Source organism: Camelus ferus, chromosome 1 (assembly GCF_009834535.1).
Source record: "Camelus ferus isolate YT-003-E chromosome 1, BCGSAC_Cfer_1.0, whole genome shotgun sequence".
NCBI lineage: Eukaryota > Metazoa > Chordata > Mammalia > Artiodactyla > Camelidae > Camelus > Camelus ferus.
Window position 1 is genome coordinate 119,493,973 of NC_045696.1, and position 16,781 is coordinate 119,510,753.

General features: G+C 47.7%; 1 protein-coding gene and 1 long non-coding RNA gene across 2 annotated transcripts in view; both read left to right on the forward strand.

The window, feature by feature from the left end:
- The first annotated feature begins 1,935 nt into the window (after positions 1-1,935).
- Positions 1,936-7,627, forward strand: LOC106730388. Its single transcript, XR_001366845.2, has 3 exons — positions 1,936-2,225; positions 7,215-7,357; positions 7,475-7,627. It is a non-coding gene; the product is annotated as an uncharacterized LOC106730388 (long non-coding RNA).
- A 4,147-nt stretch (positions 7,628-11,774) lies between these two features.
- The window catches only part of LOC106730391, a 32,343-nt gene continuing 27,336 nt past the window's right edge, over positions 11,775-16,781 (forward strand). The window contains exons 1-2 of the mRNA XM_032484629.1: positions 11,775-11,874; positions 14,564-14,826. Of these exons, the coding sequence (XP_032340520.1) occupies positions 11,775-11,874; positions 14,564-14,826 (363 nt within the window). The remainder of the gene's footprint in view (positions 11,875-14,563; positions 14,827-16,781) is intronic.

Consider the following 16,781-nt stretch of genomic DNA (forward strand, 5'->3'; position numbering starts at 1 on the left):
CTGATTGCAGATCTGGGGAGAGGTGCACAGCCGGGGACCACCACATAACATGTTCATCACCCAGATACACGAGATTTAAGTGACCTCCAGAGCACATGTAATAGCAAAATGTAGTGAAATGATTTGGAAGGGATGGATATATTTAAGTATGTATTACCTTTGTTTCCAAAATAATCTGTTTAATTATAAGTGTATGTAATTTGATTTTTTAAAAAAATTTTTAGTGCTCACTTGGGCAGCACATATACTAAATTTTTTTTATTGAAGTGTAGTTGATTTACAGTATTACTTTCACGTGTAGAGCCAAATGATTCAGTTATACATATACGTACATATTTTTTTTTGTAATTTGATATTTAATAATGGTTGTGCTTATCAACCAGCTCACAAAATTCCTGAAAATTTAATCGTAGGCTCTCATGATCCATTATAAACCTGTTCCTCACGCTGCTTTGGCCTGTTTGTGCTAAAGGAGCAGTGTCCTGCCTGCGTGCGTCTGTGTGTATGTGCGCTTGTGTATGTTCCAAACTATTAATGGTATTTTCTGCTGAATATTTCATATGACACATTTCTGATTTTTTAATATAATGGGCTGTTGAAATTAAATATTTCTCTTAAAAGAATAATTTGGCCAGTTTCTGACAATAATGTTAATAATGTTAATAATCTGTTTAAAATAATGTTAATAATCTGTTTAAAATTTACATTATATTTATAGACTGGTTTATAGATTGGCATCTTTTCAATACTGACCTCTAAGCTACAAGAGAGCATATCTCCCCATTTATTCAAGTATTCTCTTTGTCTCTCTCCATAAAGTTTTGAAGTTTTCCTCCTATTGGTCCTTTTTAAGTGTGCTACTTGGTAATACACAGTTCTGGTTGCCATGGTTAATAGAACGTATTTTTTCCCTGATGTTTCCAAGTTGCTTATTGGTGTTACATATAACAACCATTGATAGTATATACAATAGCTATTGCTTTTTTATAGATTATGTAAGCAGAGTTTTTATTGAAAAATGCCTTTGGCTTTTAAACAATGTATACCAGAGCAATTAGCTTATAAAACCTAGGCACATTCTGGGAGCACTTTGACAAATTTTAAGACGTCTTCTATGGCCGTGGACATATTTATGTTTTCTTCATCCTTGATATATTTTGATCTTTTATGTGTTATTAGAAATTTACTCATTTTGCCTAGATTTTACAGCTTTGAGCTGAGTTCAGCATAATAATCTACACATAAAACCCATAAACCTGTCCTGTATCTGTGCTTCTATTCCTTTCTTCATGCTACACTGTTTTTTTCTTCTTTTTTCCTCTTGATCAGCTTTGCAAACAGTTTCTCTCTTTGTCTTGTGTTTTAAACAAACGTCTCCGATTTACTCAGCACACGTACGGCTTCTCTCTTTTCTAAAAACTATTCCGTTTTCATCCCTGTCACATCCTCTTCCTACTTTTCTTAGTCATATTTTCTTGGCTCGCTTTTTAACTTCCAGTTGAACCGTTTATTTATATTCTTTTTTCTTGTTTAGTTATAAAAGCCTTCAAAGTTCGTCACTGTTCTGTGGGTGAAACTTGACCTTCTCACTTATGTAATGTCCTAGTTATTGCTGTTTGCCAAATAACCTGTAATTGCACTTTTGATTTCTCTTTGATCCAAAAGTTATGTAGGAGTGTGTTTTCTTTTTCCTTCTTTTTTTGAGGGTTTGGCGCTAACATTTAGTTTCTCTGCATTTTGGTCCAAGATTGTGGCCTACGTGATTTCTCCTCCTTGGAATATGTTAAAGTTTTTTTTTCTTGTGGCCTAATAGTGGATGGCTGTAAGCAAATGTGCCATGGGCTTGGAACAGAGGATGGATTCTCTGCGGGGAACAGAGTGGGACATACATCTGTAGTTGGGAAAATATTTTGCTGCAACCTGCTTCATGTAAGTCAGCTGAATCGCCGGGTGGAATTTTTAACTCCCAGAAAACTGTTTTTTTTTTTATTGCAAGGGCCAGGTTTTGTTGAGCTCTTAGAAGAGGGAGGAGGAGGACAAGGAGGAAGCGCAGGAGAAGGAAGGAAGCTAGTTTGCTCAGAATTCCAGCAACTCGGCCCGAAATATCAAGAACCCAGCTGGGAGGACTAGCTGCCTAGACACTCACACTGTGGCTCCCAGACTTGAGAAGAAACAAGAGCTGAGAGAAAACCAGTTTCCTCTACTCAGAGAGATAAGTGCATAAGGTAGGAAGGCAGAGGGGTGGAGGGGGTAAGAACATGAGGTAACAGGTGAGTCCCCTGGAGCCCTAGGAGGAAGGAGGCTTCCAGTGTTCTCTGCTGACGTGAGATGACCACCATGGGCTAGAGATGGCGGCAGGGCTGACCTAGACCAAGCAAGGGCACCGGTGGGGCTCTGATGACAGGGAAGGGGGCTGGCAGGAGAGCTCACCAGGGCGAGGGATGCTCCAAAGTCACAGCCAGACCTCCTGGGAACACTTGGGCTCAGGTCAGGCCAAAAAACCAGGCTAGCTATGACCCTTGGTCACCAAGGAAGGAGGCCACCACCAAAGGCCAGGACAGGGCTGTGCAGTAAAGGCCAGTCTTGTCTCACCTCCCCAAGGCCGTGAGGTCACGTGAGCCTTTGAAACCCAAAAGAAACCCAGAGGACTGCGAAAGACAACCTTGAGAGAGACAGGTTTTCTTCGCATTTAATGTCTCTGGGGCGGGGATGTGAGTCACCATCAATGCCTCTGACATCACTCTCAGCCAGCTGGTTTACAGTCATGACACAGGCGTGTCATTGCCTGTTTATGTGTGAAGACCCAAAGCCCTTAGTCAAAACTTGCAGAACGATGGCTGTCAGCAGCTTGGAAGAAAGTGTCAAAGTAATAGGGAGGCAATGGTTGTAGGGAAGATGAGAGACGTGATCAATTAAATACTCCCCACACAGGAGGCAAAAGCCAGAGTTGTCCGTTGGGCTCACCGGGAGGCGGACTCTGACGTGGAGCTAACCACGCCGAAGGTTTATCAGGAAAGGCCCTTGGGGCAAACCTACGGAAGGGAGCAGAATTGGGCAGAGGCAAAAATTGGGCTGTGATGAAGTCACAATGAAAGCGTCAGCTCAACCCAGGGGACTTTCTGAGGCTGAGATGGTCCTATACAGTTGTTCCAAGTAGGGGCAGAGTTCAGGGCTTCCTGCCTCTATTCCTTGCCCCAGCAACTCATCTCTGGACTTACTGGCCTGTCAGGGGGTGAGCAGTACGAGCTTGGACTCGGTAACAGTGTGATAGAAGGTGATAACTTCCACCTGCAAAATAGGACTTGGTGAGGAGAGATGGTGAGTCAGGGGAAAGGGGCGTTTTGCAGGACTAAATGGTACCACATCTGTTAGGGCCGACCTCATTGAGTAAGTGACGCTTACACAGACCGGAAGTGGGGAGGGAGTGTGCGCTTGTGGGTGTCAGGCGGGAAGAGGGTTCCAGGCAGACGGGAAATGAGGGCAAAGGTCCCGAGGTGGGAGTATGCCTGGGTGGTTGGAGGAACAGGGAAAGGACAGTGGCTGATGGGGAGAGGGAAGGAGAGATTACTAGCTGAGATACATTAGGGACTGGGGGGTCAAAGGTCTGTCATGCAGACCCTTCAGTCACTGTAAAGTTTGGCTTCACCTCTGAATGACGTGGGAGCCACTGGAGGGTCCTGAACAAGGAAATGACATATTCTGATGTGCCGTTGAACGGGACTCCTCTGGCCTCTGAATTGAGGATAGACTTACAGGGGGCAGGGGGAGATGTAGGGAGTCCACAGCATTAATCTGTCTGGGGAGAAACGACTGCCATCTGCCTGTTGTGGGCTCTGCTGGGTAAATGGCACGTAAGAACTGGGAGAAATGATGGGAGGGATGTAAGTGACTTTTCTGCTTCTCTTTGATACCTGCCCTGCACTGGATAACGGCTGGAGGCTGGACCGGTCCCGGCTGACCTTTCCCGGGGATTATGACAAATGAGATGGAGGTGATGAGGGAGGGAGACTGTTTGTTTCCTTCCAAGTTTGCTGGCAACTGCTCCCCAAGAGGAGTGGCCGGCCAGTGGGGAGAAATCTGATCCTGGCTAGATGTGTATTTTGGGGAACTGAGGGCTTGTGCACTCTCTGAACAGGAAACTCAGCCAGTTGGTCAATAGGGCTGCTTTTTAAAGACCCAACATAACTCTCAACTATGATCTCTGGCCTCCTGGTCCCTTTCAAAAGAGTGAGAGGGGGAGCTTGCAACCAAACGTGCATCAGGACACATGGGGTGGGAGGAGAGTAAGTTCTCCTGGGCTTTTGTGACTTTTCTTAATGCGACTCATGGAAATCCAGTGCCTGCCACGTTCAAGGAAGCATGCAATGAATGCAATAAAAAAAACTGGCAGGATCTGAGCTGAATGCACCCAGAACACACATCAAACCACTGCAAGGAGCTGACTGCCTTGTGACTCATCTTATTCCCCTAAACACGTAATCAGACAAACCCAATTCATCAAGGGTTCTTCTTGGTTGTGGTTGGTCAATCAAAGCTTGCTATGGTTTAGACAGACCTCAGGGAACCCTAAAGAGACTTGAATTTTCAAAGGCAGTCCCTAGGATTTTCCATTGTCCCTTGTCTACACACATTACCTCCTTTTTTCCTTCTCACCTTGGCCCCAAGGCTCTTGCTGTTTCTTTCAACCAACAACTTTGGGGCACCTCCTCTGGACTGAGCTCTGAGCTGAGCCCCAGAGGGTCAGAGCTGAATAATTCAAAGTCCCTGCCTTTCAGTTGCATTTGCTCTAGAAGGTAGAGTGACCAGCCCAGAACTCTGATGCACCATGAATAAGTCCTTCAACAAAGCACCCCAGGGAAGGGCTAGCCCAGCCTCTGAACTGGGTCTTGGAGCATGAGATAAAGAGAGAAGTTTACTCATAGCAGAGGAAATAATAGCTCATAACTACAACTGGCTCTCAAAAAGAAGACGTGTTGTAGGCATATAAACTTATTGTCAGTTTTCCTGATAGGAAAGTTACGTAGCACACAATTCACAAGTGAGAATAAAATACACAACATTCATTACGGTAGATCTTACAGTCTCATTCTCGCCAAGTGCTTTCAGTGATTCTTGCTGAACCACTGTATCCATACTCAACCTACGGTTGTAACTGTCAGGACTGCTGTTGATACTTTGTTTAGGTTAATGAGGAAGATAAAAGTGAGGTGAGGACTTCACCCATTAGTCCGTGACATGAGCCACTCCTTTGCTGAATCAGGGTCATAGTCTCAGATGTTGGAGGAGGAGGTTCGGAAGCTTTTGTGCACTTGGTAACACAACAGCCACAAACAGGACCCATCTGAAAGTTTAATCTGTGTTATTAATGTTTCTCCATCATTTCCTTAAGTCTAGACATTCAACACAGCATTGAATCAAGCCCTGAGTCTTAGCGTTTGCTGCTTTCTGGGGTGTAAGTGCTCCCAGCATGGCCATTTCCAAGCCACCAACATGCCAAACAGAGACACAGTAGCAGGGGGTCACAGGGTGTTTCCAACACACAGATACAATAGACACAAACAACCTGGGAGCACACATAACAGAAAACTGTAGTGAAATAATCAGAAAGTGAGAGTTTGGAGTATTCACCTCCTGCTTTTAATATAATGTGTTTAATTATAAATTAACAAAATGTAATGCCTGATCATGGCTGTGTTTAACCGCTGTCTTGCAAAATTCCCCCAAACTGAACCACTGGCCTAAGCCATCTCCCACCTACTGCTGGTCCCAGCACACAGTAGGAATTCAATAAATGTATAAATAATAAAACTCTTTTATTAAGAAATGGAAAATAGAAATGGGTTAGCTAAGGTGGAGAGATAATTGGCCTGAGTCCATGATGAAAGTACTTTCCAGAAAGCGCTGGTGACGTCTGCTCCTCCTCTCAGTGCTTTCAGTGTCATTTCCTTCTGGAAGCGTCAAGCCCACTTAGCTGTGCGAGGGAGAAGGGGCCCCGCAGAGTGACCCGCATGTGTCAGTCTCCCCCCTGAGCCCACCGAGCGTGAAGGGCCTCCCGCCGAGCACAGACTCGGGCGGCTTTGTGTCCAGACAAGGGCGCTGGCCCCTGTCTGACCTCGCACACTGTGTCCAGTGACACGGATAGACCATCTCCAGTGGCTCAGCCATCTTCCTGCCCAGCAAGACCTGCAAAGACGTGTGACTGCACCACAGACCCTAAGGGCTCAATCAGGGAAGCCCTCCGTCCTTCTGAAAGTCATGTGACAAGACCCATGGAGAGGGCGCGGCCCACACCGAAATCACAAATCCGTATGTTACCGGACAGCAGCTGTGGTTCTAAATACACCTCACCATCTCTGTGAGCTGCAGCACGCAGGCTTCTCTTCAAGCACCATGACCACACACCTGTGGGCTTGCTCTTGGGATGAAGGAGGACCAGTGTCCCCAGCGATGGTCCTCAGGGCAGGGAGGCCTGCTCCCTCCGCTTCCTCCCTGACCACCGGAAGGGCAGAGAAGGCCAGCCGCACTGGCCGTCTATGCCTCTTTTCTGTCACTGCCCCTCCTTCTTTGGGTCTTGCCTTCCCATTTTCTAAGAACCATGCCACCTGGTAAAAATCCTGCTGCTGTGAAGCCAAACTCATGATCTGAATGGTCTGGGGAACTCCGTACGGGATTAGGAGCGTTCATGGAGTCAACCCCGGGTGATGGACCCCGACTCTCCAAAGGCAAATTTAGAGCTGGGTATTGTGTCTGAGTGACTAAAGGGGCCCAGGCTAATTATAGGTAGGTGGCCATCTTTCCTGTTTCTAGCAACCAGGGAGATGCTCTGCTCACAATTTCCAGATTTGTGTTTGAGTCCCTTCGATCCCTGCAGTGTCCCTTTATCTTTCCGGGGCCAGGTCAAGTTCACCAGCCCCTGCTCATCAGCCCTGAAGAGGACACTTCATCTGAACTTGCCCTCAGCACACCCATCTGCTCCGGCAGGTGATGTCGGCACAACACCTTGCAGTAAGCAAGATGTTCCCAAAGGGTCCAGCTGAGACGTGCAAGGCTTTCTCACCAGCCCCCCTTAAAATGACGGTGGACTGCTTTAGAACCTAGAAGTCTCCATCTCCTCTAAAATGTCTATGCTGTCACTTATGTTTTTATTGCTTTATATCCTCTCTTAACTTCCATTAATATCTAAATATCCCTGCGTATGTTTTTTTTCTATAAAGCCATCATTAACTCCTTGAGGGCAGAAACCATTAATTCTACAGCGTGGGGGACCCTACAGCTAGTCCCTGCTTCTCCCTTGCCAACTGAACTCCAGTTTTGTTCAGGAGCCAATGTGTCCAATTTTGGACCCTTAGACCTGCAGGTAAGTGTGTTGTGAGGGCTTCTGGGAAAGCTTTTTCCTTCGATAAAAAGGCAGACGTAGCATTGTTGGTTGCCTTTTCTGCTTTGTGTTTGAATTGTTCTGTTCTGCTTTGAATAGAGACGTGATGACTGGTGCTGAAACAACGGCCTTGTAACTATGAGGAAAAGTCTAAAAGAATTCCACAGATGCTGGTCCTGCCAATATTGAATCCATGAACCCACCGAGTGATTGCCTACCTCCAAGCTTCTTGTAATGGGGAAAAAAATAAATAAACCCTTATTGATTGAAGCCACTATAGATGGGTTTTCTGTTACTTCACAGCCATGCTTGCAAGAAGAAAGGGTAGGAATCAAAGGAGCACAACCTCCAGTTCACTATGTCCAATTTCTGTTTCCCGAATCTCACACAAGTACATCCGCTGGACCAAATGAGTGTCTCATATGAAACCGGAACCGTAGTGGGTATCTGGGAAAGAAGGAAATGTCTTTGGCTTTCTACTCTTGGCTTGCACCACACAAAAGGGTTGGAATGGAGTTGAGTGAGCCAGTTTGCAGTACCCGCCATCCCTGCAATGACAAGTAGGGAAGCGGGTGGGGGGGATGGGCATGGCCCCGGGCAGCATCCTTAAGTGATGTCTTTGCATTGGTTAAAGTAACACACTAGCTGCTGGAACAGACAAGCTCTCAAATCTCACACAATATAGCACAATAGAAGTGTATCACTTAATCCTGTAAAGTCCACAATGGGTTTTGGTAATTATGGAAGGAGAATGCCTTGTGCTATATCATCATTCTGAGCCCCAGGCTGACTTATTCAACTGGGAGATGGGAGAAAAAAGAAAGTGAAGAGGGCACATGCATTTCTCAAAAGCCTTGACCTAGAAGAGACATGTATCACTTCCACTCATATTCCATTGATGAGAATTCGCCATGTAACTCCCACCTTGCAAGATACAAGGCATGTGGTCCCTGGCTTGGCAGCCACTTCCTAGGAACAACTCTGCTCTACAGAGGGAGAGAACAAATCCCTAGTGGCCAGCTAGTTGTCTGTCACCATCTAAACATGGTAGAGTCACTACGGATGGTTTCATCCTGAAGACAGTTCATCAGTAATTCCTCATAGATGAATCAATGAATTAATGAATATTTGCATCTCAACTGAGATATTAAATTCAAAGCAATTTTAAAAATCTTTTTAATGTCAATGTCTGTAAGAATAATTTTTTCCTAAGAATTATTTTAAATTGTTAAGTCTTTTGAAGAAAGGGAAACGTATTAATAACCTTGAATATATCTTTTAAAATTCAATTTATGCCATGGAGATCCTTAATCTTGAGAGTCTGTGGATAGAATTCGGAAAGTTTGTAACGTTGGATGTGAAAAAAAAGTGCATTTTTAGTTTTACTAACCTGTAACTGAAATTTCACATTTCCTTCAATTCCGGATCTAAGGAACACGCCATAGGCATGTTAGCAGCATCTGTGACCACCACTAAGTGAAATTATGTAACTGTAATATGGCATATTCTTATGCTATATTATAGATATCTTGAAATACTGCTTTCAAACAGCTTTCCATCATTCTTTGTTTTTTTTTTTAAATTGAAGTACAGTCGGTTTACAATGTTGTGTTAGTTTCTGGCGTAGAGCAAACTCATTGAGTTGTACATACACATATTCCTTTTCATATTCTTTTTCATTATAAGCTATTACAAAGTATTGAATATAGGTTCTACACCTCCTCTGTTAATTTCATTGTCTTTTGCCCCTCCCCCAAGTCTAGCCCTTTTCTTCCAGTTTTTGGGGCCCTAGGTTGCCCTGGTCTCTGCTCAGAGGCTGCCGGGAGACCCACCATAATGCATTCGGAACTCACTAGGATCTGGAGCGGGCAGCGCCCTGGAGGGCTGGGATGCAGGGAGACTTCCTGGTATCAGATTCCTCCCTCTCACATCAAATCACGCCACGCCTGGACTTTGTGGATACTCTTCCAGATGACCTGAGAGCACGAAAGCTGCCGTTCCCTTTCAGCTTTCTCTGCAGCACCCCCCACCCCTCCAGGCAAGCCCAGGGTTTTTCTGCCTGATCAGACAAGCCTTCCCAATGAGGAGCAGAAGGGTTGCTTTCTTCCTGGGCAAACATTCATGGCTTCTTGCGCGGTTCCAGGAGATGCTAATAAGTGCTATGAGTTGGAACCTGATTTGCATATCTGATGGATTATATGTGGTTTGTAGCTAATGGGGATCAAAGCTGGCACGAGAGGAGGGTATAGCTCAACTGGTAGAGCACATGCTTAGCATACACAAGGCCCTGTACAAACCTTGAATGTATCTTTTAAAATTCAATTTATGGGTTCAAACCCCAGTACCTCCTCTATTAATAAATAAGTAAACCTAATTACCTCTCACCCCCAAAAAACTTTAAAAAGAAATTTAAAAAGCTGGCACAGATAACCCCTGCAGGGTCTGGATTGCCCTAGTCTGCTCCTCCATGCTTGGTGAAAATGGGTTTATCATACTTTGGCCGGGACGCCCCTGGAAATGGAATTGACACACTTCCCGCGTCTCCCTCCCGTAGGACACAAAGGAAGCCCTTCCCTGTGCCTGCTTGGGAGGACGGATGTGTGATGCAGGGTGCTGAGTGATTTAGTCCATGGTGGGAGATTGTTGCTGACACCCCTGCCCCCGAGCCACACAATCACAAGCTCGCTGGCATTAGAATTCCGAAGAGGTTTTTTTGGTTTTGTTCAGGGATTTTTTTTTTCTTCGAATCATAGCCTTTAAGTGCTCTTTGTGTTTATAATTAGCCATACGCCCTGGGATGGCATCACTGTGCAGGCGCTGGTCCTCTTGCTTGCCCGAGTGCTGTTAATTAGCCCTGCAAAGAGCAGCAAGCCTGATTGGCAGCAGCTTTTGCAAAAGGCTCCCAGCCCTCTAGGCAACAAAGAAAACCATCTTAGCAACTCGGCATTCTAGCTGACATCCGGAGGTTCTGCCTTTTCACTCTGCCACCGCGGAGGACTTCATGGATGCAATTTATTTATTTTGAAACGTTAGCACTAGCATTTTGGTAGAACTTTCTAAGTCTCGCGGTTGAGAAATAATGGCGTGTTTGAGATTCGTCCCAACTCTAAGAAGGGATAGAATCGGGGAAGGACAATTCATTTTTAGATTTACAACAGGGTTAAGAGTTTGGGAAACCGTTTGGCAGCAACACCAGAGCTAAGCAAAGACACACCGTCTGGCTCAGCGATTCCACTCACAGGTAATTCCCACAGCAGCCCGGTGTATGTTTCCTCCCTGGCTGCACCATCTTAATATCCTCAAACTGGAAGCTACCCAAATGCCAAACAACATCATGATTTTTTAAATTGGTGGTGAATTCACACAAGGGAACACTATACCGCAGTGAGAATACATACTACAATTACACACAAAGGTACAGATGAATCTCAGAAATGTGAAGCTGAGTGAGAGAAGAGATACACAAAAGAGACTATGCTGTATCATTCTGTTTACATCTATAAAGAATAAAAACAAAACAAAGCTAACCTTGGTTATTAGTACAAAGAGTGGAGAACTTTGGGGGACAAGGAACATTGGTGACTAGGAGGGTTTCCTGGGTGTTGGAAATGTCCTGTTCCTTGATCTGTAGGTGGGTCAGCAGAGAGTGTTTGGTGCATGAAAATGTATTGAGTTGTAAATGTGTGTGCGTATTTTTCTGCATGTATATTGTACTCCAATAAATAATAAGATTTTTTTAAAATGGGGCTAGGTTGAGGGTTACTTCTCAGTAAAAAGGTTCATGGAGTAGTAATTGGAGTAGATGAGGTTGGTTTTGCCTCTCTGATCGGCCGAACCAGGCCTGGGATGTGGGATCCTTGAGACTAAGTTTGAGGACAGGGTCCCTGGGCCGTGGACTGTGGCCCTGAAAGCCGGGTCTGTCATCCCAGCTTCATCTCAGGGAAGAGCTTGTATGAGAACCAGGGAGATGATCTGAAGAACTGTAACTATGGAGGGAAAGTCAGGGATGGGAGCCAATGGGATGTGACTGAGCAGGATTTACCAAATCCATCCCCAGGCACTCAAACCACAGTGGCGCTCATCTGCTTTGCTCATCAAAAAACTTGTCCACTAAAGTAGGGTCCATGATACCGTAAAACAATTTTGGGAGAAGCCCTGCAGGGGTAAATATCCAGCTACCTTCCCAGGCTGCCCACCAAGGGGCAAACTAAATTCCTTTTAATGTGAACTGCTCAGCAAGAAATATTTTGTCCACATTTCAACCCGTAGCCAGAGTAGCCTTCAAATCTGTCTGTCACACTGGCTATATATACACTCATATCAGGGAGGCTCGGAGATTTAGAGGCACAATGCTCCAGGAGGCCGGGTAGGGGCAGGCACTGTGAGACGTCAGGGAGAGATGGGCAGAGGGACCTCAGAGGAGTGTCGTGGCATCTCCTGCCACGCGCTGACCCTGCAGCTGCCTGGGGCTGGTAGCACCATGACATTGGAGGCTGGAGGTCTGAGGGCATGGGGAGAAGGCAGCAAGAGGGGGCAGGACTCATGCCAGGATCATAGACTCTAATCAGAAAGGACAAGAAAGCCCTTTGACCCCACAGCAACTTGACCCTCAGAGATGACAAGTTCTGGGATGAAAAGGAAATGTGAGAGGTCGATCTTACAGTAGGGTTGCTGGATTTCATAAATTAAAATACAGAATTCCCAGTTAAATTTAAATTTCGGGGAAAAAATTTTAATTTTTAGTATAAGTATATTCCAGGTGTTGCCTGGGATATACTTATACTAAAAAAAAATTTTTTTTTTTTTCCCGTTGCCTATCTGAAATTCTAATGTAACTCAATGTCCTGCATTTTATCCTATAACCTTTCCTTGTAGGTCTCCGGCTCACCAGTTTCTCCCCTGGTGTCCCACCCCACCCCTGTCCCTGGTGTTTTCTTTCCCTTTTCCTCCTCTTCTGGCCCTCCTTCCTCTCATTTTTCCCCATCAATATAAGAGAGGATCTGAGTTCCCAAACAACCGAAGCTCATTCAATACTGATATATTCTTTTGCCGCCATTTGCATGTTTCCTTCTTTGTGGTTGTCCAATGTTTAAAGAATTTATTCCCTGCTAAAATTACCCCAAGCAATATATAACTGAGGAGGAGAAATAGAAGGACAACTTCTTTATTCATTCAAGCAAACCCTTCTGGAGAGTGTGAGCTGTTTTGTACCAGGCCCCCTGCTTGGTCAGCTCCTCCTGGGAAAAATCCAGACTCTAGCTCCAATTGTTGCCACGGCTGCTCAGCTGCCTTCGTCTGGGGAGCAGGGAGAAATGGAAAACACTGGGAAGTAGAGGCCAAGACAAAGCACTCTGCTGCTGCAGGGTGAGATGCCGGATCGCCACGACTGTGTGTACGTGAGTGTCAGAGTTTGCCTGCAGGGTGATAATTAAGTGGTAGGTGGTATCAAGGAAAATGATCACCATGGAGGCTGTGATAGATCCAGGCGACCTAAACAGATGAGGAGAGGAAAGTGAAGCAGGCTTGGCTGTGTTCAAGTCACACTAATTACAGTCATCTCGGTGAGCCTTCCACCATGGATGCCTAATTACCATACAGAGCCGTAATACTTATGTGTATCATTATATATGCCTTAAATTAACTTTGTTATAAAGTGTAATTTGATTAGAACAGGAGGCTCAACATGTGTTGATTTGAGCCTTCATAGTGTGTTATACTCCTACAGAGTGGATATCTGCTACTTTGAGAAATTCAGTGTAGCTATGGGCTGAGCCAAGGTGAGAAGGCAGCCTCTGGAATGGCTCCCAATGACCTCCCACTTCCCGGCATTCATGCCTTTTGTAATCTGCCCCTCCAGTGTAGACTGAGCCTGGTGACTTGCTTCTGACAGACTATAACAAAAGTGATGGGCTGTCACTTCTGAGATTGGGTGTAAAATGTCTGTGACTTCTGTCCTTCATGCTGTCTCTCATTCTCTCTTGCTCTGGGAAAGGCCAGCTGCTATGCTGTGAACTGTCCTATGGCAGGGACCTCGGCAAGGCTTCTGGCCAACAGCCAGTGAGAAACTGGTAGCACCATGACATTGGAGGCTGGAGGTAGACTTGCCAACTACCCAGGAGTGAGCTTGCAAAAAGATCCACCCCTAGTGGAGCCTTGAGATGGTGGACACCAGGCAGACACCTTCATGCATCCTTGTGAGATGTTCTGAACCAAAGGCATCCTGGAAAAAAAAAAATACAAATTTTATTTACAATCCAGAAGTAGACTCACAGACATAGAAAATAAACTGTGGTTACCAGGGGGGAAAGGGTGAGAGAGGGATAGATTAGGAGTTTGGGGTTAACAGATACACGTTACTATATATAAAATAGATAAACAACAAGGACCTGCTGTATAGCACAGGAAACTATATTCAATTTCTTGTAATGAGCCATAATGGAAAAGACACTGAAAATATATATATGTATGTATGTCTATGTATAACTGAATCACTTTGCTGTCCACCTGAAACTAACATTGTAAATCGACTACACTTCAATTAAAAAAAAAAGAATTAAAAAAATTTTAAAACAAAGACATCCTGACCCACAAAAACTGAGATAATAATTATTCTTAATACTAAGTTACTAATAATGAACGTTGGCTGTTTTGCCCTGCTCAACTGTGGGGTAACTTGTGTGCAGCAACAGATAAAAAAAATACCATCACTTCCTGAGGACTGTATTCACGTGGTGGGTCACCGAGAGAGTGGCTGAAGGTCTAACTGTTGCTCTGGACATGCAGACATAGCAAGGGATGAGGGGCTATCTCGTGTGCAGTGATGGGTGGGTGGGGGCTGGGTAGGAGGAAAGACGTGGAAACTGGCGGTTTACGGCATCAGTGTGGCCAAGCTCTCAGGCGTTCTAGCAATGCTCCTGCCTGTCACCGAACTGTTTTGAAATTCGGCTCCGTTTGCACATTGACTATCGAATCACCCGCCAGGCGCTGCGACTGTGGGCTTGTGTTTCCCTGGGATTTGAGTCCTTGACCAGATCCCAGGCCACTTCTGTCTGAGACTCCTCGAATAGGTACTCTTAAGAAGGTATGCGCGTTATCCAAGCTTCTGTCTCTTGAATCTCAAACTGCCCTGCATCCTCAGCCGTGTGACGCTGGGGCTGGGACTTGGCTGAGTGGACCCGGCTTTGCCAGCGGCGCCCCGCCGGGCCCTGCCGGCAGGGGGCGGCAGAGGGCGCCCGCCGGCGGCGACGGAGGCCGGGGCCCGCTTCTCGCCTCCTCCCCGCGCCTCCTCGCCCCGCGCGGCCGCCGTGACTGGCCCCGGCTGCAGCAGCTCCCGTGGCGGCGGCTGGCCCGCTTGGCAGTCTCTCCCGCCCTTGCAGGCCAGCTTCGGGCGCCCCGCCGGGCGGCCCCACGCCTCAGAGGTTGGCGTCTCTCGTCCCAGCACCCTCCGCCGAGTAAGTCTGTCTGAGCCAGTCCGGTCTCCCTTTATCCCCCCAGCCCAGGAGCGGCGGCTCTGCCCGAAGGTGCGCCCCCCGGGGTACATCACAGAGTTCTGCTCTGCCTTTTCAGTGATCATTCTCTTCCAGCTTCTCGTTATGAAAACAAAGCGGTGTGGTTTCTGTCTCCTGATGGTACCCTGGCTGATGCAGGGGTCCCCCCCTCCACTCCTGGCCTCTGGCTTCCCATCTTACCCTTCCAAAGAGAGCGTCCCCGGGCCTGGCCCGACCTTCCAAGGGCATCCTCCTGACATGGGTGTCCCAAGGCTGCCGTGTGTCCTCACCCCAGCCCCAGCCCTGCCCTCAGGAGGGAGCCCGGGAAGTGCAGACCAGAGACACCGCCCAGCTCAGAGCCAGACGGTGACAAAGGGGGCGGGCGGAGCGGGGAGGTCTTGCAAAGAAGCCACAGCCTACCTGCCGGTGTGCGGGTGCTCAGTCTCTGGGGCCTCAGCCGGAGTCCCATGGTGACAGTGGAGCAGGGGGAGGCAAGGGGCAGCGCTGGCCACCGGTCTGGGACTCACCGGTGCGGGACTGTGGTTCACTTGCTGCTTGCAGGGTTTCTTGGCTGAAGCTGCACCTCCACACTTGGCTCTGCCCTTTTTTGCAAAGGGCCCAATGTTACAAGCCTCCAACTGACAGGTGGCCCCGAGGCCCCGGAAAGGACTGTATTTTATAATTATTTGTGTGTGAGTTAGGGGACCCATTTATAACCCAATGGCTTAGAAAGAGAGGCCAGAATGTAAACTTAAATTTAGACAGAAAACTCACGCTCTCGGGCAGTGTCTAACCACGAGGACAGAACCCACTGCACGTACCTGAACAGACGGGGATAACACGCGGCAGATTGGCCCCACAGGCGATGCAAAGTCTAAGTGTCCAGCAGGGGTGTGGGGAGGCCACCCGGAGGGTAACGCCATGGGAAGCCACTGGCCTTCGCTGCAGGACAGAGCGAGTGGTGCTGCGGTTGGGTTCTCCGGAAACACACACTTAGGCATAGTTTGGGGGACACGGTGTTTATGAGGGGTCAGCCCCTGGCGGGAAAGGAGAATGAGGGTGGCCGAAGCAGAAGCCACCTGGTGATGCAGACCAAACAAAACCTCAGCCAGGCCTGGAGCACTACCCACCAGAGTGTCCTACAGGCAGCCCTTGTGCTGGACACTTACACCCGCCCCCTCGGTCATGGGATCCTCGAGGAGCTGCCAGCTGCATCCCTGCCATTGCGCAGCAGGTCCTTCCTTGAAGGGGACCTGAGCGTCTTGTGTCTCCCTCAGTGGTGTCACCAGAGCCTGGAGCAGGGGATCCCCTGATGAAGGCTGGAACCACCCTAGGCCTAAACAGGGGAGCTGCTAGTACCCAGGCTGCTAATGGAGGTTCTGCTCAACACAGAGGAGGAAAGAAATACCTGGCCTCGCCCTTCCTCCAGGTTAGAGTGTCTACTTAGTGGCTCCTACTGGCCAGCGCTGGTCAGGCACAGCTGCCTGGGAGCTTGAGGAACCCAGCCTGCGGGGGTCAGCACCTTGAGCAGAGCCAGGGAAAGGAAAGGACTGTGCCAACCAGCAGGCCCAGGACGTCTCGCCAGCACATTCCCTCTTCCTTTCTCTCCCAAGCAGCAAGGCTGAGAACCAGGGCCCCCTGACCGCAGCCCTCAGCCTGCAGTGTTCCTTATCCTGACAGGCCACCTTGTCTCGTTGAGGAAAACCCCTCAGGAGCAGAGGCCCCACCCCCTCAGCTGCTGGGAGGGCCGCCTCAGCGCTGACCCCTTTGGGGATGGTGATGGCTGAGAAGGGCCGCTGTGCCCAAGGCCCTGCCTCTTCCCGCGGTGGCCAGTGTCTGATGGCTGACTGAGGGGAGGCATGAAGGCCCAGCCCCTCACCCCAGTTCACCCCACTCTGAAGGGTCGTCCAGACCAGAGC